The sequence below is a fragment of the Pseudomyrmex gracilis genome, unplaced genomic scaffold, assembly GCF_002006095.1.
Source record: "Pseudomyrmex gracilis isolate BER0280 unplaced genomic scaffold, ASM200609v1 scaffold_220, whole genome shotgun sequence".
Lineage (NCBI taxonomy): Eukaryota > Metazoa > Arthropoda > Insecta > Hymenoptera > Formicidae > Pseudomyrmex > Pseudomyrmex gracilis.
In genome coordinates, this window is record NW_018020804.1 from 39,462 (window position 1) to 62,174 (window position 22,713).

The 22,713-nt window shown below is 42.5% G+C and overlaps 3 protein-coding genes across 3 annotated transcripts in view; all 3 read right to left on the minus strand.

Moving 5' to 3' along the window:
• The window catches only part of LOC109858726 (nesprin-1-like), a 12,839-nt gene extending 8,657 nt beyond the window's left edge, over positions 1-4,182 (minus strand). Inside the window, exons 1-2 of the mRNA XM_020436256.1 lie at positions 3,813-4,182; positions 1,869-2,126 (exon numbers count right to left, since the gene is read on the minus strand). Coding sequence (XP_020291845.1) covers positions 1,869-2,126; positions 3,813-3,836 — 282 coding nt within the window. The 5' untranslated portion in view covers positions 3,837-4,182. The remainder of the gene's footprint in view (positions 1-1,868; positions 2,127-3,812) is intronic.
• Positions 4,183-9,485: 5,303 nt separating this feature from the next.
• On the minus strand, positions 9,486-19,199 carry LOC109858703. Its single transcript, XM_020436216.1, has 6 exons — positions 19,179-19,199; positions 12,714-18,682; positions 11,898-12,594; positions 11,453-11,752; positions 9,632-10,588; positions 9,486-9,491 (listed from the first exon to the last, which is right to left on the minus strand). Exons 1-6 carry the CDS (start codon positions 19,197-19,199, stop codon positions 9,486-9,488), a joined length of 7,950 nt encoding a protein of 2,649 aa, XP_020291805.1.
• LOC109858725 (nesprin-1) overlaps positions 19,105-22,713 on the minus strand; it is a 65,646-nt gene continuing 62,037 nt past the window's right edge. Inside the window, exons 37-39 of the mRNA XM_020436251.1 lie at positions 21,667-21,777; positions 20,439-20,744; positions 19,105-20,299 (exon numbers count right to left, since the gene is read on the minus strand). Coding sequence (XP_020291840.1) covers positions 20,096-20,299; positions 20,439-20,744; positions 21,667-21,777 — 621 coding nt within the window. The 3' untranslated portion in view covers positions 19,105-20,095. The remainder of the gene's footprint in view (positions 20,300-20,438; positions 20,745-21,666; positions 21,778-22,713) is intronic.

Sequence of the window (22,713 nt, forward strand, 5' to 3'; positions counted from 1 at the left end):
ATTTTATATATATATATATATATATATATATATATATTTTTTATATATATTTTTATAATTATTTTTCTTTAAGAAATATCCGGCCAATTGTGTTTGTCCGGTCATTGGAACGTTAATCTTAAATACAAATAAATATATTTAAATAAATTTAAATATACGGGTCGTGTATAAGTATAAAACTTAATAAATAAAAGAAGAGGAGTATAGAAACGCTTCAAAAAAATTATCATAAGAACAGGAAAATTATCATGGCCCTTTGAAGCACAAAAAACACTGATGATAATGTGTGTGTGATAGCAGCATTACTTTATTCAAGCACGTAATATATAAAACGTTTTCGGCCTTAGATTAGGCCTTTATCAATATATATATAATAATGTTGTTCTTGAATTAAAAACTTAATCGAGTCACATGATTACAATTTGGAAATATAAAAGTAAAAAATGTTTATTTTACTTTACAACAACAACAACATTATTATATATATATTGATAAAGGCCTAATCTAAGGCCGAAAACGTTTTATATATTACGTGCTTGAATAAAGTAATGCTGCTATCACACACACATTATCATCAGTGTTTTTTGCTTCAAAGGGCCATGATAATTTTCCTGTTCTTATGTTAATAAATAAATATATAACTTTACATATATAAATATTTATATATAAGTATTTACAATATTTATATTCACGTATATAAATATAAAGTTTATTATTATTATATATAAAATTATATATATGTATCATAAATGTTATTTATCAAGTTTCTATATAGTTAACGACCCGATGATTAAATACATATTAATTTATATATTTATTTATACGCGAAATGACTCTGATTACGAGATGGAATACAAATCAGAAGTGACTCAGTCGCAATCTTCCGCAGAAGCTTCCGTTTCTCCGACGATTAATTGCGACGCGATCGCTACGCAATAATTTTTTTTTTTTGTTCTCTGCTAAACAGAAGAGGAGGTGAGCGAGAAAGAACGACGCGACGCAGATGTGCGCTTATTGAACAAATAAGGATTATTTCAAATCGCCTTTTATCTCCGTGTGTGTGTGTGTGTCTGTCGCGACGCGTAAATTCCGTCGCGGCACCGTTTTCTCAGAAGGTTTCAAAGTTTTTCGACGTATGTAGTTTGCGAAACACATAGGGTGTTGCAGCCATTCAGCTGTTGCGGATTTCGTGACTGATGTAATTGCCCACTCTGGGTTAAGCCCTTCGGCCTTGACATAACGAATTGTTTCGGAAACTACCGCGATTAAAATTGTATAAACGCGCGCGTGCGAAGCACACGATGATCGAGGTTGTGCCAAGCACCAATGGTGCGCCGCACCAAAGAAACTGATAGACAGAGAGAACGCGTTTTAGACGTCAGACTACAATAAAAGCGACTTAACGCCGTTTAACAATCACCTTCCCAAGTTGCAATCGCGCGGGGACGAAACGTGCAGCACATCGATCCTTGAAAAATGTTTCTCAAACTGCGAGAAATACGAGAAACAGAATATTTCATTCCCTCCCCATTCCCTTTCGCTCCTCAAGGTCCTGGAATCTGTTTTTCCTTCACACGTGCCAGGATAAAACGACGCGCAGGATGTGCCGCACTTTCGAGGCGATGTAAATAAATTTACTACCACATCGAAGACGATTTTCTCTAAAATCTCTGACCGATCGGAGCGGAAATCAGAGATGTATTTTGTTTTTTTTTTGCTCGTTACAACATTCGCGAAGATAATTTTAAATTTTCTAAGATCTTTGACCATCAGTGTAGCTTTGTAACAAAAATGGAAGACACATCCCAGTGGAAATTCCTCCGAGGAGATAGAGAGGAGCAGGTGGGAAGAGGGAGGATGAGGCGTACCTGTTGGACCGAATCCAGGAAATTTTTCGTTTGGCACAGATCGCTGCGAGCGAGTTCCTGGTTGAGGACACGGGCGTCTACCGTGTCCGCGAGGGTCGACAAGGTTTCTCGAACATCCTCGAGTCGTTGACCGAGCGCCTCGACTTCACAGTGCAACGGTCCACCGGCGTCCAGACCTACGTCCGATGCGATTTGCGCCACCAGATCGCGCAGTCCCGCCAGTCTCTCCTTGTGCTCCGCCAGTGTCTCTTCGCAAACCTGAGATCAAATTTAACGAGCGATTATTTGTTTAATATTTTTTTTTTTTCATAAAAACACTTGAATATTTAATTGTCCTTCGAGGAGTCGATTCGCTGAACGTGGTCGGAAGTGCAAAGGCATTTGGGATTCGTTTTTTTTTTTTTTTTTGAAAAAGAAAAATTGGTACTGGGTGTAACAAATTGTCACGTCTATGGTGATTGCACATATTTTATAATAAAAAATTATTAATTGTATTTTAGAACAAAGACAAATGTTTTTGCACCGGCGAGAGATGTCCACTTTCAATTATTAAAATTCTTTGCAAGCTCGGCGAACAAATTCCTGCGTGATTATTTTGAAACTTGTCGAACTTCTCACGCACAAATCGTCGTTTTACAAACGACGCCTCGATCAGTCGAGATATAAACAAAATAAAAAAAAAACAACGGGGCGAAATCATCGCGTTCGCGCGGGGTCAGAGAAAGAATCGATAAGTGTGTATACGATAATTATGAAATCCTCTAATAATTTTTAAATAAACTCGAAGAGGTTCGAAATGTGTTGCAAAACACATTCTCGCGCGATGCAATCTCGTATCGATTTAATCTCCATTACTCGACCGTTTCGCCATAGCGCGCTTCGGTTTCGTCCTACATAACACACGACGTTATTCGAGTTCGAGATAACAGTTTCCTCTCTTTTATTGAAAATTTTCGCGCTAAAATAAAATCAACGTTTTTCGAACTCGAAATTAGATTCTCGGAGAGAATGTTGTCTATTCTCGCCGCGGCAACTTTCATCGATGACCGAAACGGACGGTCCGAGAATTTCACACGTCCAAGAAGAATGTTATCTATTTTCGTCGCGGCTTCTTTTATTATCGATGACCGAACGAGGCGGTCCTCAAGACGGAGTTTCTTCACGTTCGCACGCGTGTGTTATCGGAGATAGGCATATAAGACCTTAGCGCGTTTACGCAAGTGCCGTCTTTGTGTAAAAAAAAAAGAAAAAAAAACACGGCTCTCAGCAGAACAGATAGCGTGTTCTTCTTCCGATCCGTACAATCGTCGCTTTCTTTAAACATATGTATTTATATGTCGCTATCTCAAAATGAACGCAATTAAACATTGATTTAAATTTTTCTTAATGAACGAATTAACGAAAGAAATTGTTGATAGCTGACGTCTCGTTAAAACGCGATGTTCCTCAGTGCTAAAAAAAATTAATTTTCAATTTTTTTTCACAAATTTAAATTTTCGACTGTTTTAATTAATGAACTAATTTCGTCGTGACTGCCCACTATCGAAACGTTCTTCGCTCTAAACGATCTTTTTATCTGTCATTTTTGGAAAGAAAATTTTGCGAAGCGGCGAAAACCGCGCGAAGGAATTAATTTTCACACTCCGACGATCCATCGGGGGGGACAATAATTTTCTCGCGCAATAAATTAATTCGAGTGTTTGTGTTCACGTAGCCGCTTCGAAAATGTTCTCACGCGAGATAGCGAAGAGACCGACAGGAAGACGCGCGCGGACGTTGTAAAATATAACGTCGCGTCAGAACGAGGCGAACAGACGTCTTTGCCGAAGTTATTTCCGTTTTCGTTGTTATAATCGGGGCGGGAATCTGCGGCACGCGTGCGAACAGTCAAAACTTTTCTCGTCATTCTCCTCGTTCGTCCGTTCTTTTTTTTTTTTTTTTTACCTTTATTTCTTCCGGCGTGCACATGTCTTTTAATCCGAATTGTCGATCATGTTTTTTTTCTCACTTTTTGACATTCGCCGAGAGATTTTTCGTCCAAGAGATCGTACATCGCGCGACATCGTCATCACGCACACGTGCGACACCACAAGGTCTCCCGACGCTCAAACACATGGCAGACGCGCGTAGATGACTCACGCCGCGTTAGAGATAACGAACGAAGATCCGACGTATTTTCTTCTCTCGACGAGGAGACGAGCGGAAACGATCGCGATACAAAACGTTCGCGACAAGATTTCACTTCGAGAGAAGAACGAACGGACGGAGTTTTCGAGATACGAGAACGCGGATGCTGCGAACGTCGCAACACCCTGGACCAGACTACTGACGTAGACACCCGAGGATCGATGCGCGGTGCCGTTCGTCGCCCTCTTGCCCCGTATTTTCTCCGCGAACCCACCCCTGCCAGCTGACACGCCTATAGCGAGCGAGCGTGTGTGCGAAGGGCGATGATGATGATGGTGGTGGTGGTGGTGGTGGTCGAGTCTCTTCTCTCCCGTTCGTTTCTTGCGCGTCTAACACAAGAAACTCTTGACAGTCTCTCTGGCAGTTCGCGCGCGTGTGTTCGAGGTTGATGACATCACGCGCTTTTCCCATTTCAAGGGATGAAAGCGCGTCTGTTGCACGTGTCGATCTCTTCCACACTCGTTTTATAATACATTTGCGGAGGGGGAATAAATAAAAAAAAAAAAAATTAAAAAAACACTCCCTCGCTCCGATTCCGCGCGCGGAACGCGATCTCGAAATGCGTTCGAATTCATAATCTGATAATTAATGTTTACTTTCATTTTGTTTGTTCGTTTGTTGTTTTTCTTTTACAACAAATTAGTGAAATAAAATAAATTAAATTTTTTTTTTATAATTAATTTTTGATTCCATATCTGTTTGTTATCTCAAGTTGTTCGCACACACGTTGCACTGATGTTTCAATAATTGTTTTGAAATAAATAAATATTACAGACTGATGCAACAATAAGTGCGGTTTTTTTGTTATTTGTTGAATAATAAAAAATCCGCAATTATCCGTGTTGCGTCAACCTGATAATAAAAATTTCGCATCTTCGAGCGTCACGTAACGTCTATATTTGTCGATGAAGAAATGGATTTTTTTTTTTATTTTTATTTTGCAAAGCGCATCGTTCGATCGATTCGTTGTTGCGATTTTTTTTGTAAAACGTACTTGTAGTTATCGTGTTTTATTGTAATTGCCGCCGAGCTCTGAGGACTCTAATTGTCACATTCGTATTGTTTACGCAACACGTGATGAGTCACAATTCGAATTCTGAGGAAAGACGAAGAAAGATGAGGATTTTTATTAAAACACTTTTTTCTCGTTTTAAAACATTCGTTCGAAAACACTCATTTGCGTAACGTGAATTTCTAATCACCTCGCGAAGGACGCGAGAGATCTATTTGCTCGCCACTTAGCGGCATGTCTTTCAGCGCGTGTGTCTTCCGCCATCCCGATAGCGGCGCGCGAAAGTGAAATGTGAGTTCGAACCTCGCGAATTGAATTTGCGTTTCATTGGCGTGTGATTTGAACGATCGTCGTCGTCGTCATTACCTTGACTTGTTTGGCCGCTTCTTCCGGTGGCAAATTTGCCATGCTGTTCATCTGAACGTCCACCCAGGCCTTCACCGCGGCGCTGGAATCTCTGTATTGCTGCCAGAGTCTGCATGCGTGCTGATATTTAGTACAAAGGGCGTCCAATTCGGCCCTCGTGTCCTCCCAGGCTTGCACGGCCTCGTTTACCGCCGCGTCGACCCTCTCGCGGACCTCTGCGGCGCAGCTCTCCCGCAGAGGCTCGGCCGCGGCACGTAATTCGCCAACGAGAACTTCTCGGGCGCCCAAATCGCCGCTCAGACCCTGAAGACAAAAAAACACAAATATTTCCAAAATGACTCCGAACACATTCGATTCGATATCTTCTGAGCAAATAATAAAAAAAAAAAAAAAAAAAAGACGTAGTTTGACCTAAGTGTCAGAAAACAACAATGTTATCTAACAATAGTGTGTGTGTTTTCTCGGGGAAAGTCCTTCACACATACATGGACAAATTTCATATTTTTTTATATCTGGTTACGTGCGAGATTAAAAATACAATCGCGCATGAGCAGCTCAGCGTTAAATATATGAGATTATAAATAATTTATATATTTTTTGTTGCTAAATGTAGTATATCATATAATTAATAAATAACCAATAAATAATATAATTAATATAGAAAAACCAAATATATAACAAATATATATATAATAAATATACAAAAATTGCTTTTAATTTATATAATATACTGTATGCAATATATAACTTTTTATTAATTATATTATATTGTATATATTATTAATTATATATTATTTTATAATTAAGTAAATATATAGAATTTGTCCGCATACGAGTAACTGTTCTTCCCAAAATATAACAATACATAAAAATATATAAAAATTGTTTTTAATTTATATAATATACTCTATATATAATATATAACTTTATTAATTATATTATTATATATATTATTAATTATATATGATTTTTTATAATTAAGTAAATACAGAATTTGTCCGCAAACGAGGGACTGTTCTTCCCACACAAATTGTTGTTGATTAAAAATTGGAATTACATAGACAATCAATATCGACGATAAAAAATAATAAACGTCAAACGCACCAATTAGTTCACGCGTAGTTTTGAGCGTAAATTTAAGTTTTTTTTTTTTTTTTTTTTCTAGAGAAACGCGTTCGATTTCATTTCCGCTGAATTTGCGCTAGACAATTGAGAGGAAATGGCGGGCGCACTTGTCAGGTTTATTCGAAACGTACTATAAATAAATGTGCGGCACGAGACCGGCAGGTTTTCGAGACTTGCGGCATGAATGCGGCCCGAATGTAGTTCAACTAATTTTGTCAAGTACTCTCGGGTTCGTTCACCTCCAAGTGAACATTCATACGCGGAAATTTGTTTCTTTTTTTTTTTTACACGTCAATATTGTAGATTACAAATATTTCATCGGACAAACAAACGAACGTTGAACAAATTTCGCGCGATCGCGCGTGAAAATTTTTTGATAATAACCGATTGATTTGCGACCGCGCGCGCTTAAAGAAACTGCCGCACGCGGCATCATCCGTTTTCTTCGCTTTTAAAGCGTACGTTATCTCATTACGGACGACCTGTTGCTCGGAACGCCTTCATATTCAGACTTAATATATGCTAATGCACAGGTGATGCATATTGACGAATAAACACATCGCGCACGATTGCACGTCTCGTCGCGAGACAAAAAATTTCACATAACATTCTACACACGTCTGCGATTGATCTGACGTTGTTTAAATTATTTTGTCGGTAGACACACATCAAAAAAAAAAAAAATACCGAACGTTACGTGTCTGTCGCATCGATGCGCTTATCCATCAATTTTTTATACGCGACCTGCATATTTTTGCTTCCGTTTGCGACACACGTTTCAATAATTTAACAGGAAATCTTACATTTCTACGGCGGTTGGTTGATGGTCAAATGTTTAAATTTATCTTTAAGATCGTCGATCTGACAGGCGCATTGAATTAATTCACTTCGATATCATTCAATCTTACAATTAATAAAAATTCGCAAACAAGGTAATTAATTAATTCTTCAAATTAGTCACAAGTTTTAAAACTCTCGTTAATCTGGAAATGGGCGCGTTAAGTTAATTTACTTCGGGATCACTCGACGCTAATTTTATTAGAAGAAACTAATAAAAATTCTTAAACGAGTTAATTAATTCTTCCGCGCTGATAGGCGGCTGTTAGCGCGCAAAAAACAAACGTTACACAATCTTCCACAACGCTGTTCGTTAAAGAACTCATTTAGACACTTTTAATAGTCTAGCTAATTATAAAATAGAAAGTTGATTTTTTCTCTCGTCTTTTCTTGACTTTCTCTTTGCTTAAAAACAATTGGGATTTAATAATCGACGATCTGCTCAGCCGCAAAATTTTTCATTAATTTCTTAGCTCAGGAAAAAATTGTAATCTCTTCTCGCGAGACGAGAGATCGCGACGAGGAGCAACACAATCACGCGTGTCCGGCAAAAATATCGAACTCGATGTATTTGTGAATTTTCACGCGCAAGAGCGAAGTCGATTATTGTCGCGCGTGCGACATGAGAATCCGTTTGTGCAATCGCGCAATGTGCGTGCAATTTGCGTTGCAAAATAACGACGACATTAATATACATACGACGGAACGTAATCGCGCGAAATCATTTTTTCTCTCTCTCCACCGCGCGTGGAAAATGCCGCGTTTGCGATCTTTCAAAATAATAAATATTTTATAAATTATTGCGCGGATCGTTGTTATCGTTGTTAACGTTATCGCTATTATTGTTAGTTTTTTATCATATTGTGGTATTTGATCGGAGCGCACACACGCGCGGAAGAACGTCGGCTACGCGAACATCCGGTTTCCTTTTGTGGCTATCGCGTGAACGCACATGCACGTTTCTTTTTTGTATGCGATAGAGCGTCAACAAAATAGACCTCGTGAACCGCAGTATCCGTTATATTTCATTTCCGATCGTTCGAGATATTATTTGCAGACAGAGAGAAATAGAGAGACATTTAATTCCATTATCACTTCTTCTCACTTCATCGCACCGTCTCACGTGTTCGCGGCAGGTCATCGGAAAAAAAACAAACAACGCGGTGTGTGTGTTTATTTGTTGTAACTTTTGACTCTCTCTCTCTACGCGTGCGGCGAGTTCCTTCGGAAAAATTCTCTCTCCGAAATGTTTCTCCTCTTCGTGCGCGCAACGCGGACTCGCGGCAAAGCGGAAACGCGCCCGACCGTTTGGTTTTACCTTGAAGCTATTTATTGTATCCCGTCCTTGTGTTGTGAAATTCCAGCGACGAAGGGTCGCGGAGAAAATATCGCCGAGGCCTCAGAATGTTCGTCGCATTCTGAGGCCTCAAAAATTTTCGAAAATTCGCGTCTTCTTCTTTCGAATAATCTCTCGCGCGTTTTTTATCCGCGCTCAGAATTCGATAAACGCAGAACGTTTTTTATTATTTTTTTTTTTTCGACACAGAGAGATATGAGTTTGAGCTCACAGATATTTTCAGCACCGACGTAAACGTGACCGCGGATCTCGCAATACTGATAGGCGCGCACCGCGGCGACGGCAGCGGCGTAAGATAACGCGCGCGCGAGAGAGAGAGAGAGAGGCGGGAACGCAAACGCTTGCGCCAGAGCGCAACTCTTCTTCGTTCCATGCTTGACGCATGTTTACTTCGGCTTTCATTGACACGATCAGTCTGATACAATATCGCGGGATTGCAACAAGAACTTAAGATCTGAATTATCTCTCTGACTCATGACTTCCACCGAAAGTAATCAAAAAAGTCGCCTCGTGGCGTTAAATATGTATTTTTTTTAAATTGTTTCTAATATGTTTATTTTATTTCTCATTTCAACAATTTATAATAAACAACTTTCGCCAAGCACGAGCCACCTTTTGGCGGCGGAATTTCAGGCAATAAGTTGGTGGCTCATAGTTGCCGAGAATTATTTTTCAAAGTGTCGGACTTGGGTCCGAGAACATCTCCCACACGTTCAAATCAATTGTTTATTTGTTAGAACTAGATACGAAGAGAATAGAAACTTAAAAATACTCGAGTGACCCTACGAAAAGTTAATTAATAATCGAAAATATAGAACAGAGGTTGAGCTGATTCCAAGTAAACACATTGATTAAAAACCTAAAAGAAGTAATACTCACCTCGAGTCGTTCGGTGGCCTTTAGCAACCTGTCGTAGTCGACGGACTCTTGGACGGTCAGTAGCTCCATCATGTAGTCCGCTTCCTGAACGGATTGTTGCACCAGTTCGAGCTGTCTCTCGAATCGTCGCCACATTTCCAGTCTGTTCGTCAGAAGCGAGAGCAGACGAGCGCATCTCGACTCGAGTTCGGTGTGCGTGTCCTGTATGTTGGATAGATCTCTCTCTATGCCAACCGGCGACACCGTCACTCTCATGCCGGTCGGCAAATTGTGCAGCATCTGTCTCAGCGCCATCAGATCCTGCCAGAGGCCCATCAGCTCGTTGGCGACCGATTGGCAACGATCCACCGCCGCGGCCACCAAGTCGCTCTCCTGCTTCTCGCTGCTCTCGCACTGATCAAGTATCGCCGACAATCTCTCGTGAGCTTTTCTGAAACGACCGAGTCCGCGTTTCAGAGCCTGAATCTTTTCTCTGAGCAATTGCGCCGAGTCCAATTCCTCGCCTATCTGTCCCTCTATACAGCGAGCCGACGACAGCAAGATTCCAACTCTCTCGCTCTCCGCGGCCGGCAGCAGACCAAGTCGACCTATCTCGTCCTGAATAACGACGATTCTGTCGAACAGCACAGTGAGTCGCTCGACGTACAGATCGAGTTCCTCTTCCGTCTTCAGCACGCCGTGAAAACCGTTGATGGTCATTCGCAATTCGTTCAGTTCTCGCTCGAGCATTTTCAGCTTCTCGTTCGACGAGATGTCTTCCGAGGATATGGTGCGAGTTATGTCCTTCTGAATCTCGTTGATTCTGTCGCTCACGTCGTTCCAACGATCCTGCAACTCGTAGTGAAACTGACGTTGCAACATCTCGTCCGACAACGGCACGATTCGCAGAGCCTGCTCGAAGCAGTTGTCCGCCTCGTTGCGCATGTTGTTGTAGACCTCGTATTGCGCTTTCAATTCCTGAAAAATGTGACAAAAGTCACGAACACGTGGAACGTTATTTTCACGATAGAGAGAATCGAGCTCGATGCGTCAATTGTATTTTGAGACTCCGCGATTCAATCAAATTCTTTTTCGAAGCAAACAATTGAATAAAATTCCTTCTTTACGTTATTTTAACGATAGATTATATTATTTACGATCACGGAGATTATTTATCTAGAAAGAAATTACATTTGTAACTTCAATAAAAATTATTTACGAGTCGCAAATTAAAGAAAGAAAAAAATTTTTGTTATTTTACTTTTATGAAAATCTCTCCATGAATATTCACGCATTTATTTGAAATGTAAGTTTTTTTTATTTATCGCGTATTTTAATAAAAATATTTACGACTCACAAATTAAAGAAAGAGAAAAATTTTTGTTATTTCACTTTTATGAAAATTTCTCCATGAATATTCACGCATTTATTTGTAATGTAAGTTTTTTTATTTATCGCGCGTATTTTAATAAAAATATTTACGACTCACAAATTAAAGAAAGAAAAAAATTTTTGTTATTTCACTTTGATGAAAATTTCTCCATGAATATTCACGCATTTATTTGTAATGTAAGTTTTTTTATTTATCGCGTATTTTAATAAAAATATTTACGACTCACAAATTAAAGAAAGAAAAACATTTTTGTTATATATATATATATATATATATATATATATATATATATATATATATACCGTAATCACGAAAATCTACTATATTTATTAATTTTTTAGAGTTACTTTTGTTTTAATTATCTATTGTTTTGATATTCTTATTAAAATGTTAGAAAAAAAAAGATCTTTTAAAAAAGATAAAAGATAGAAAAAAAAGCGCATTTTTACCCAAAACTGACGCATTGAACTTCCTGACGGAGCTTTTAACGTGGCGAGCTCCTTCTCGGCCGTGGTCATCCAGTGTTCCACGCGATTCGTCAACGTTTCCTGATTGATCCACTTTTCTCTGAAAGCCAGTAGTTTTCTTAGAGACGACTTGATGTCGTCCTGGAGTCGCACGATCACGTCCAAAGCCTCGCTGTATCGATCCTCGGGGTCTTCGATATTGATGAGATCGCGAAGACCACGTGCCACGCCGAGCAATTTAATCAATCGCGCGTGATGAGTCGCTACGTCCGAAGACAGAGACTAAAACCAGAGCAAGTTGTTTGAAGTTGCAATTAACAAAAAAAAAAAATCTTTTAAATGAGGCTCTAATTAATCAAATTATTATAAAACATTTTCATTCACGCATCTTCAACGGTTATTTGAAATTGAACTTATATTTGCTAACCTGATACAAGGAAATGTATTGATCGTAATCGATCGAAGTCACTGTTTGAAGATCGGGAACACGCTGATGCGCGACCTGAAGCCATCCTCTCTCTTCCTTCACACCTTGTTCGAGCACTATCCATCGCGACGCGGCCAGGGCCATTTGTTGCGCCCTCGAAGCCGCCTGATCGAGCAAAGCCGTCGCCTTGCCATGAAGTTCCTCGTGAAGATCGGAGTGTTTGGCTCTGGTCTCCGGGTCCAGGTTGCCTTCCAGCGACTCGAGAATCGCGCGGCAATGATTCAGATTGACGAAGAACTTTCGATGCTTCTGCATTTCTTCCTGAAGATGTTCCAGACTCATCACGGATATCGGACTGTCCAGCAGATTTTCGGCTATCTCCGTGATTTGGGCGAACTCTCGAAGCGTTTGCTCGTATTCCTCGGCCAGAGCGAGCAATTGAAGAAGACGTTCTCGTTCGACGCACACGCTGTAATCTATGATCTTCGTCATTTCGTGAGCTGCGTAAGTTTCCTCGGGTATTATCTTGCCGGGATGATTGCGCAACAATCCGTGAGCGGCGTTCAGAAGTTCGCTCGTCTTCCACATGTGGCAACGATTCGTGTTCTCGAGTTTATCGAGTTCCTGCAGCTTCCATTGCGTGGAATATTCGCTTTCGATTATGCGATCGAGCTGTTTGCGTTGCTCCTCAACCAATCTAATGTAAACACAAAAAAAGTTAAATTAAAAAATCAGTAGAAAAAAATCAAAATTAGATAAGAAACTTCGTGTGTTCGGGGGGGAAAAAAAAAAACAGAACGGAATCACAATTCTCACCTGTACACATTGTTGACGCCGTTCAAAAATTCGTCCCATCTCGCGAGTTGCGTGCTAACGTGATTTTCCTCGTCGGCAGTTACGTGCTCGATTATCCTCACCTGATGCTCGAGAGCGTTCACGCATTCCCGCAGCTTCTTTCGCTCCTCGTCCGAATAATTCGGTTCCACTCGCTTCCAAATGTCGTCGAGCTCGCGAATATTTTCCTCCACGTGATTAACCTCGTCCTTCAACTTGACGAACGTTCTGGTATCCTCGTGAGACGGTCCGGTCGGACACTCTCTGTTCAAAAAGATTCGATACTCGATCGTTTCCAACCAGGTCGAGATCGTTTCGACCACGGTAATCAGAGTTTCCTCGACGATCACCATGTCGTTTTCGTCAATCGCGGCTTTCAACTGAGTCAGTTCTCTGCGAACGTCCGACGAACGTTCTTCCGCGACTTTTTCCGTGGTCACTTCCTCCAAATGCGCGATGTGCAAGATGTTGCCCAGATAACTCATATCGTTCGAGTTCTGTAGATTCTTCACTCTGTCCGTAACTAGTTTCGCCTGCATCGTCGGCGTTCCCTGCGGTTTGGCTCCGTGCTCCGAAGACTCTTTCCGCGTGTGGGTTTCTTTCTTCTCGCACGATTTGACGAGACCAGACGAGGTTGTAGGTTTTTTCTGCGATTCCGATATAACTTCAGCGTAGGTTTTGACTTCCGTCTGGAATGACGACGGTGGTGGCTTGACGGTTTCCTTACTCAGACTAGGTTGTTCGATTTCCGTTGGCGTCAGCGGCTCCTCGGTGGTGTCCATGGGTTCGGGCGATGATCGCGTGCGACCAACAACGTCGGACAACTTGGACTGGTCCGACGACATTTGCAACAACTCGATCTTCGGTCTGCCGGACGCGAATGGCGTCGCTCCCACGGAACTTGCTTCTGGAATGTTGTGATTCGAGTTGTTCAGGAACTGATCGCTCGCAGATTCCATCGTCTGCGAGATAACTGAGGTATCTGATGGTTTTCGAATGTCTTCTCCATCTTCTCTCGCGATCTCTATCACAGTTCTCGACGCGGCATCGTCCGGTTTCACCTGAGACATATTGTCAAGCGAGCGTTCGGGCACCGTGTCGTCCAACACGTCGCCATCTTTCGGAGACGTTTGCCGGCTGACGTTCTTCTTGGCAACGTCCGAGTAAGACAGTTTCATCGCTACGTTCTGCGACTCCACGACTTGTCCGAATATCGACTCGAGATCTTGATTGTCTCTTGGCACGCTGGTGATCTCCGCGATCTTGTGTTTTCTCTTTCGTTTTTGTCGCTTCACGACTTTCGCGCCATCCAACGATGGCGCGACGTTGTCGTCGTTGAGACTCTCGGCAATTGTTGTGTCCTGCGAAGTGGTAGTTTCTTCGGTAATAGTTTCTTGATTGTCGCAAGATGCGACACTGTCGAGCGTGTCGGTGCCGGACAATTCTATGGTCGCGCGAACGTGGATCTCGAGCGACGTATCCGGGGTCGACGATTCCTTGTCCGATAAGAACGGCGTGGATTCTTTTGTCTGTACAACATCCAACGGTCTTGGACTAACTTCCGTTGGAGATTTTTCAGGAATTTGAGATCTCGTTTCTTTTTGAGACCAAGTTTCCGTTTCTTCAACGTCTTCTTTCGAAATCTTGATGATTTCTGACACAGGCTCGGTGTCAACCACAGTCTTCGCATCGCTTACCTTATCTTCCTCCGGTAAACTCACGATTTCTAGTACTTGTACATCAGGTGCTGCTGGAGTGTCTGTTAATTGTTTAGACGCAACTTCCTCTTTTGTATCTTCCGCGAGAACAGCTTCCGCCGAATCGAATGTTTCGCGCGTGTCTTCGTCAACCTTCGGCTTTTCCATCTCCAAACTGTCCGTGGACACGACAACGCTGCAAGTTGGAACTCGCACGGTTTGTTGTGACACCGACACCGTCTCGACCGGTTGCTTCTCTTCGTTTGGCAAAGTTTGCGCGCTTATTTCACACGTTTCGGGAATGTTCTGCGTGCTCTCCTCGACCCGAGATATCAGCTCTTCGGTTTTTATTTGCACCGAACTGTCCAAGGTCGGAGTTTTTCGCGGAGAACTGGTCTGCGACTCTTCCTCGGTGGTTTCTTTCACCTCTTCGAGACTGGTTTGAGCAGATTCTTCGCAAACCGGCACAGGTTCCGGACTTACGATCGGACTTGTCTGCATCGTCGTCTCTTTGGTCGGTTCGGGCGATTTCGTTTGCATTTCGCTCTCCTGCACCTCCGCTTTTCGCGGACTATCCTTGGGCGTTGTTTGAGTTTCCGTGTTCGATTCCGCGGACGCGATCGTTTGTGTGTTCACGTCCGAAACGTCCGGTTGCTCCGGACTGATTGGCGCGCTCGTCTGCACGTTCTTCTCCGAACGTTCCGGCACCTCGGGAGACAACGTTTGAGTAACCGTTTCCTGCACGACGACTTTATCCGGTGGCGGTGTGGTCTGTTGTTCAATTTCCATCACGGTGTTCACCGGCGTTTGAGTTTCCGTCGCTATCATCGGAGCTAATTCGATCGGTGAAGTTTGCATTTCCGTGGACAGAACGTCGATCTCGATCGTTTGCGCTTGAAAATCTTCCGTTTCCGTTGCGGGGACGATCGTGGGAGTGTCGTCCGGTGAAACGGTTTGCGCAGCGAAGTCTTCCGTCGGTATCATTGTGGGTGTAGCAGTTTGAACGCCCGAGTCTTCAACTTGCGGCGTTTCTTCGTCAACGGTCTGCGTGCTGAAATCGAGTCCGGATTCCGCGACCGTTTGCGTCTCGATGTGAATTTCCTCGGTCTTGGCCGTTTGAATCTCTTCCTCCAACGTGAGCGGAATCGGTTCGGGAGACGTTTGCATGAACGTGGACAGGATCCTCTCCTCGTCCGTTTTCGGGGTGAGCGAAGTCGACGCGTCGCACGTCTCGATAGTTGTCTGAGTGTTCGCGTCGTCCAGCGCGATTTCACGCTTATCCTCTTCTCGTAGTTCGACTTTCTCTTCTAATTTTTTATCTTCCAGTATTTCATCATTGTCTTCTTCTACGTCGTCCTTCGTTTTATCCTGTTCAATCATTTCTTCCAATTTGGGAACCTCCAGAGGAAGACTGTCGTCAGTCGTGAACGTTGCGTCGTCGCTGCTGGTCCTGGGCAGCGGAGTCAAATTGTCGTCTCGGTCGAACCGAACGTTCTGCTTCTTCTTCTTCTTTCTCTTCTTCTTCGCGCTGTCTTTATCCTCAGGCTCGACCGACAACTCGTCCAGAATCTTATCGTCCGGTTGATATCCGTTCTCGGTCGCGGTTTCGTTGGTCGTCAACGTAATCGGCGACGATTCGGTGACCGGTTTCACGATCTCCGTTACGTCCGGTTGCGGTTGCTCGCTAATAATCTGTTTCGACGACGAATCCGACAATGAGATGTTGATCTCCATGGATTCGACGATCGACGTGGGAACGGAAGAACTGGATTCGTCAGTATCCTCTTCAGTTTTTTCCAAAGATTTTGTCGTCTTGTGACGTTTCTTTTTTCTGCTCTTGTGACTCGCGGAATCGATCGACGATCTGCTCTTTTCCGATTCGATGTTGACGTTGATCTCCTTCTCCATCGTGGCCACATGTCGCTGAGCGGTTTCCGTTTGCTTCTCGGCCGTGAGAAACGCGGTTTGCACGATCTTGTCGTGTATCACTTCCATGATTTCCCTGTCAGCCGGTAGACTGATGTCCACGTCCTCCCTGACGATGCTGTACGGAGCGATCTCGGGTCGTTCTGCTTGGGTTCTAATGGACACAAGCGGTTCCGTTTCCTCGTCCTCGTTGCGCACGGCCAGTGAGATCTCGAGCTTGTGAAACACCGGTTTGTATTCCGGTTTGAGCGCCTCGTCCTTGCAACTGTCTTCCTCCTCCTTTTCCTTAGCGAGCAATTCCGGGGAAACGTTTTCTCGTTTCTCGGCAGGTGTTTCCGCGCTCTCCGAAATGATCGGTTCGTCAGGTTTATCGAGACGCGAAACGATCAATTCGCTTTTGTGCGCTTTTTCAAGCAACGTCGCTGCGTCTTCCTCGCCCTTGGAGTCGCGTTCGAGTCGCGATTCGTCTTTCTTTCTCTCTTCTTTTTCTAACACAACAACATCGGATACATCTTTATCAGCTTCTACAGTGCCTCTATCATCTTGGTGCATCTCTACTTCTACCGTGCCATTTTCTAGCTCGATACTCAACGCTTCGCTCTTTACTGGTGCATCATCGTCAGACTTACAAGTGGTCTTGGCAATCGCCGGTTCGTCATCGGCCGGCGGAGATTCCGGTTGTGTTTCTTCGACGGGAGTCTGCAAAACGGTAGAAGACCGTTCAGCGTCAATCGGGGTTTGATTGATGTCGCGCGTAACGCCATTTACCTCAGTTGGAAAAGTTTCTTCGTCTTTGTCTTCGCGCGCCGTCGGCGACTTTGCTTCTTCCTTCGGCGCTGTATCTCGCACTTCGACAGAAACGTCCTCGTTAGCTTCATCAGCAGCCGCAAGTTCTGATTCCGCTCCGGTGCGTTCTGAGAGAAGCGTTTTTTCCCGCTCTATCATTCGCGCGGAATCCTCGATTTCCGCTTTGTCAGCCGCCGCTTCGATCGCAGGTTCTTCTTTATTATCAATTTCTAACGTTTTCACTTTCGTCATAACGTTTCCTTCCGCTACGGTCATCAGCTCTTCGGTTTCTCGCGCGCTCACCATATCCTTAGCGAACGGGCCGAAGAACGGTCCCTGAACCGGACTGCCGGTAACGCAAGTCTCCGGTTTTGTTTCTGCTTCTTGTTTATCTTTTTCCGACAACGTTATCGTCTTCTGATCCTCGCTCTTCACCACGTTGATACTGATGTGCGGTATGTTCTGCTCGTCTATTTCCACCTCTTCGGGTTCCTCGATCACCTCCTCGGTGGTGACCTCTTTACCGTCAATGATGGTAACCTTGCGAATGATTTTGCGCGTTCTCTTGATGATTCGCCTGGTGACTTGCTGCACCACCGCGTGAACGCTCGACGTTCTCGTTTGATACTTGCCGTCCGTCAACATCTCCTCCTCGGCCGGCTGGATGTCTTCTATCTGGCCCTGCGTCACCATGCGCGTAAAACGAGGCTCGGATTCGTATTCTTCCACATTGATACCTTCGGCGGGAGCGTTAGTGGTGACTCTGCCGCCGTAAACTTGTTTCGTCGTGGTCTCGATAGTGCCGTCCGGTCTCGTTCGGGTCACGGTGACTTGTTGATCTCTCATCGCGGCCTCCGAGTACGCTTGAATCATCGGCGAGCCCGTCGCCGACTGCGCGGACGACGACACACGTTGCTGCGTGGTCTGTCTGACCGTGGTGGTACGTCGCAATTTTCGCACTATGATCCTCTTCGTGCCGTCCGCGTCGACGACCACCTCGGTGATGACGTCGTCCGGTTCGACCAGAACCGTCTCGAAGGATTGCGGCGCAACGTGAACGATGTTCAACTCGCTCGTCGAACTGTCGGTCTTCTTCGCGTCCTGATACTTCATGTCGACGACGATGTCGTCGCCAGTCGGAACGTCGGTTTGTTCCTGATAAGTTGTCTCTTGACTGGACGGCACGTACTTGGTCGCGATCTCAATTACGTCCTGATCGTTATTCGTGGTCTTCAGAACCTTTATGGCCTCCTGCGTTTGAACGTTTTCGCACGGTAACGAGACCTGCGTCGTTTGGGTCATGAGAGAATGACACGCGGGTGGCGACAACGTCGGCATCTGCGTCGTTGACGTTTGTTTTGTGAGCCGTGTTTTTTTCTCGACGTCGTCGATCAACAAACTCCGACCCGTCTGCAAGGAGACGTCGGCCATAGACGGCTGATCGTCTTCCAAAGACGAGTGTATCGAAGGCGCCTCGTCTAGAGTGGCATTGTCTCTTTCTGTCGACTCGTCATCGGCCCGAGCCTCCTCGTCACAAATTTCCTACGAGGACAGAGACACACACCATTGACTCTGAGATTTTTAAATCCAAACCCCAAAGTATCGTAGCCATTTATTTCTTGATATTTAGAAAATACATTATTTTTTTATTGACAAAAAAGATAAACGAGGAGTGTTGCGATATTAGTTTTTTCACAGTAAGTAAAAATAATTAAATTAGAATTATTGTGTGTTTGGGGACACGGCAATATGTTTGATTTAATTTTTTGTTACAATTCGGTAATAAGTTTTATTTATTTTTACGATGCAACTCTAAGTCTATCTTTTTTTTTTTAATAAAAAGCGATGGATTGCAACACAAACACGATAATTTGGTAAGTTGTTTTTAGACCCCGGTAAAAAAAAAAAGTTCGCATAAACATTTATTTTGCAAAATAAACCATACAATTCTTTTGCGAAATATTAACAAGTACGCAACTACGTTTACATACTTGAGAAGATATTATTACTCAACATTGTTATATGTATGTCAATATACGTCGCCAAGTATGATGTACATGATCCGCAATGATTAACACATGATGGAAGATACAAGGGTTGGGACATTAATGAAGAGAATTTCTTTAATTACATGAAATATTACACAGTAATGTATTAACATTCCTTAAGTACATGCAATATGGCCTATATTACATTTATCACCTTAAGATAAACGTATATAATAGTACTAACAATGATACAAATAATGTACAGCGTGTTCATGTGTGTGTGTGTGTGTGACCCAAGAGATAACATACGTGTGACACTTATACAAGTAACGTGTGGCAATCAGTGTGTGCTTGAGGATGAGTGGCCCAACGTGTGTGTTCTCTCGATGACGACGGTGTGAAAGAAAAAAAGAAGAAGAAAAAAAAATATACCCAGAAGAATTAAATGCGCTCTTCACTACATATAAATATTATCTCTAAGTACGTTGTAAGCGTGCAAAAATGTATCTCAAGCGGTGTATTCCAAGACGGCACATTTTACAGAGCGTAATGTGTGTATCACCAGTCTCCAATTCGCACCGTCACGCAGAATTTTCCCAGTCTGGAAAACTCTGTGAGTGGTTACGAATGTGTGTGCGTGTGCGTTTTTTTTTTTTTTAAGCATGATGACTAGTAGAACGCTTGTACTGTGTTTGACATTTGCGTCGTTTTTACATTGTCGCTTACTACAAAGCTTTTTCACGAAAGAAAAAACTGTTCGCGAAGTTACACATCGGAATTTTACTCGAAGAAACAAGATTCGAATGTCAAATTCGAAAACTCTTTGATTGTAAAAAAAATTGCGTCTTTAAAAACGCGTACGACGTGAGCTTTGTAATAACCGCAATTTGCAAGCCTCTTAAGTAAGTTTTTTTTTTTTTTAAATAAGAAACTGAAGACACCGACTTTCCCGAAAACCACTGCCCAATTAAGCGACGGTAGCACCTAAGAGAGCGACGTTTGCGAAAGCCCCCGAGCTCTGAAAAGCGTTGGGTACCTGCTGCTTTTGCTGAAGACGATTGATCACGTCCAAGAGAGCTTCCTTCAATTTCGTCGCCAGCGCGCTAACTTCCGGCAACGATTCGTGTTCCGATATTCGTTGCGCGCGATTCGTCAATTCTTCCTGCAAAAGCTGTCGGGAAATCATCGGCGTTAAAATTCGCGCGGAAAAAATCAACAAAATTTAATTAAATAATTTAGTGCAAAAAAAAAAAAAAAAAAAAAAAAACGAGAAAAGATGCGCCGATGTTCCGATCCAACAAAACACAGACCTTGTTGGTGTTGAACGAATGTTGCTCGTGTAATTTCGACGTAACGTTTCTCAGCCAAACGTCGGTCTCCTCGAGGAACAGCTTGTAAGCGCAGAGCTGTTTCTCGCGATTTTCCTGACTCGCCCGCGCCCGTTCGAGCGTCGCTCGTCCCGCTTCCGCCTGATCGAGAAGATCGGCAAGACGCGCGTGAATCCCCGTCAAAGCCGTCAAGAGTTTTTGAGACTCGCTGTCGGCAGGAATCTCGCGCAATTTCTTCTGGAGTTGCGCGACCTCGTTGTCGTAGGCGCGAAGATCCGTGAGTACAGCCTGCGAAATTTATTTTCATTGCATCTGATGTGTGTCGAAAATATCGGCAATATTTTTCTTCAATGTCCAACGCAAATATTAACAAAGGGAACGATCACAAACTAGATGTTAAACAATTAATCAAACATCGTAGAACGTTTTTTCCACCGGGTCTTCTGTACGAAAATAATTTATATAAAAATATTACAGTCAAGAGAAATTATATAAAACAAATTACAAAATTAATTTACGCGTTCTGATATTTGACGCGGTGTGTTGTATTAACATTCGAAGATGTTTTTCACGGGTTTGAATCGCGTTAGTGTCATTTTTATAACTGATACGTCAGTCTGCTCTTGAAACCCTGTGACGAAGTGAGCTGAAATGTTCACGAAACGTCGGTGTAAGGGTGACACTGACGCGGTTCAAACCCTGAAAAACATCTCCGAATGTTAATTTACATGTTTACAAGTAAAAAACCCACTCGTTAAATTGATTGTAATTCTCTTAACTGTAGTTTTTTTTGTAGTTGATGAAGATCCAGTACAGGTAGACACGTTCTGTTTTTAATTTGATTAAAAGAAACATTTACATTTAATTAATATTAATAACGGCTCGATGAAACAAATTAAAATACAATAAAAAAACAAATTAAAATACAATGAAAAAGAATTTATGATCCAGATTGAAGGACGTTTAAATACGATATAAATTTATATTTAATTATTCAACATTATATTTAATTATTATATTTAATTATTCAACAACCGATTTATATGCTCATCTGAGATTTCTTGTTGATGTGAATCGCGTTGGACACTGTGTGTGCAAATAGATTGACTTTTCGATTTTACTCGAGTGCGTCATCTCAATTACGTGAAACTAACATTTCGTTAGAAAAAATTCTACATCTCCGCGAACTTGTCGATCTCGGTGTTCTTACCGTGAGAGAAGACAGCATGGATTCTATGCTGTCCTGAGGTAAGGAACCCATCGTTCTCTCGAGATTCGAAATTCTTGCTTGCAAGGAAGCGAGATCTTCCTCGACGGTGGCCTAGAAAACACAAGCGTTCGTTGCAACAATCTTTGTACAATCGATCATTTCTAAAATTACATCCCGCAATCGCAATCATGCCGCACACAGGACGGACTTCGGTCAGTGTTTTTTTTTTTTTTTTTTTTTTGTCGCTGGATTATTAAATTTCATCAGCGCCAAAATGCTCTATGTCAAAATTGTTGCGTGGTAAGCACGAAATTGCAAGAAACACACTCTCGAACGATTAACACAAGAGAAAAACGAAAAACACACATCGTCAACAAAAAGTTTCAAAAGCGCAAACTTTCTGTAGTCTGTTGCGAAAATCTGTTGTAAAAAACAACGCTTGTTATCCGCACATCATCGGGGCAATTAATCTTCGCATGCAAAAAAAAAGTTGTCGCATCGTTTCGCTATGAGTAAAAATCCGAATGCAAAGACCTGTCACGTAAAGTTGCCAGCAACCCACAAACGATTCCGATCGAATTTTTTCATCGCTTCGCGCGGATCGTTTCTCGCGCGAGAAAAACGTAAACAAAAACAAAAAATAATAATTCAAAAAATTCACACGTAGTGAAAACGAACTCGACACTTTGTTTACAACTCCACGCGGTCGGAAAAGCGGACGAAACAAAAAAAAAAAAAAAAGCAGAATTCATCTTCTCCGACCGGCGAGAGATCACAAATGTGAAAACACAAATTATTTATTTATATTTATATGCCTATGTGTAATATAAAATCGAGCGCATACTTTGGAAGCGAGTTGGAAGCATGCAAATAATACAGACTACATTTTTTACAAAAAAAAGAACCGATTACTGTGTCATGCAAAAAAAAAAAAAAAAAAAAAAAAAAAAAAACGTCTCGCGACAAACGTCTTCTCTGCTACTTTCAAGTCTCGACTTGCTACAAAAAAAAAAGTAATTAGAATAATAATTAGACCGCGGATGTTTA

Excerpts from the sequence above, each read along its gene's own strand:
- LOC109858703 (XM_020436216.1), bottom strand. The coding sequence starts at position 19,199 with ATGTACATCATACTTGGCGAC. Across the intron at positions 12,595-12,713 it reads GGCGTCAACAATGTGTACAG|ATTGGTTGAGGAGCAACGCA; the intron begins GTGAGAATTGTG and ends TGTTTACATTAG. Across the intron at positions 10,589-11,452 it reads GTTCAATGCGTCAGTTTTGG|GAATTGAAAGCGCAATACGA; the intron begins GTAAAAATGCGC and ends CACATTTTTCAG.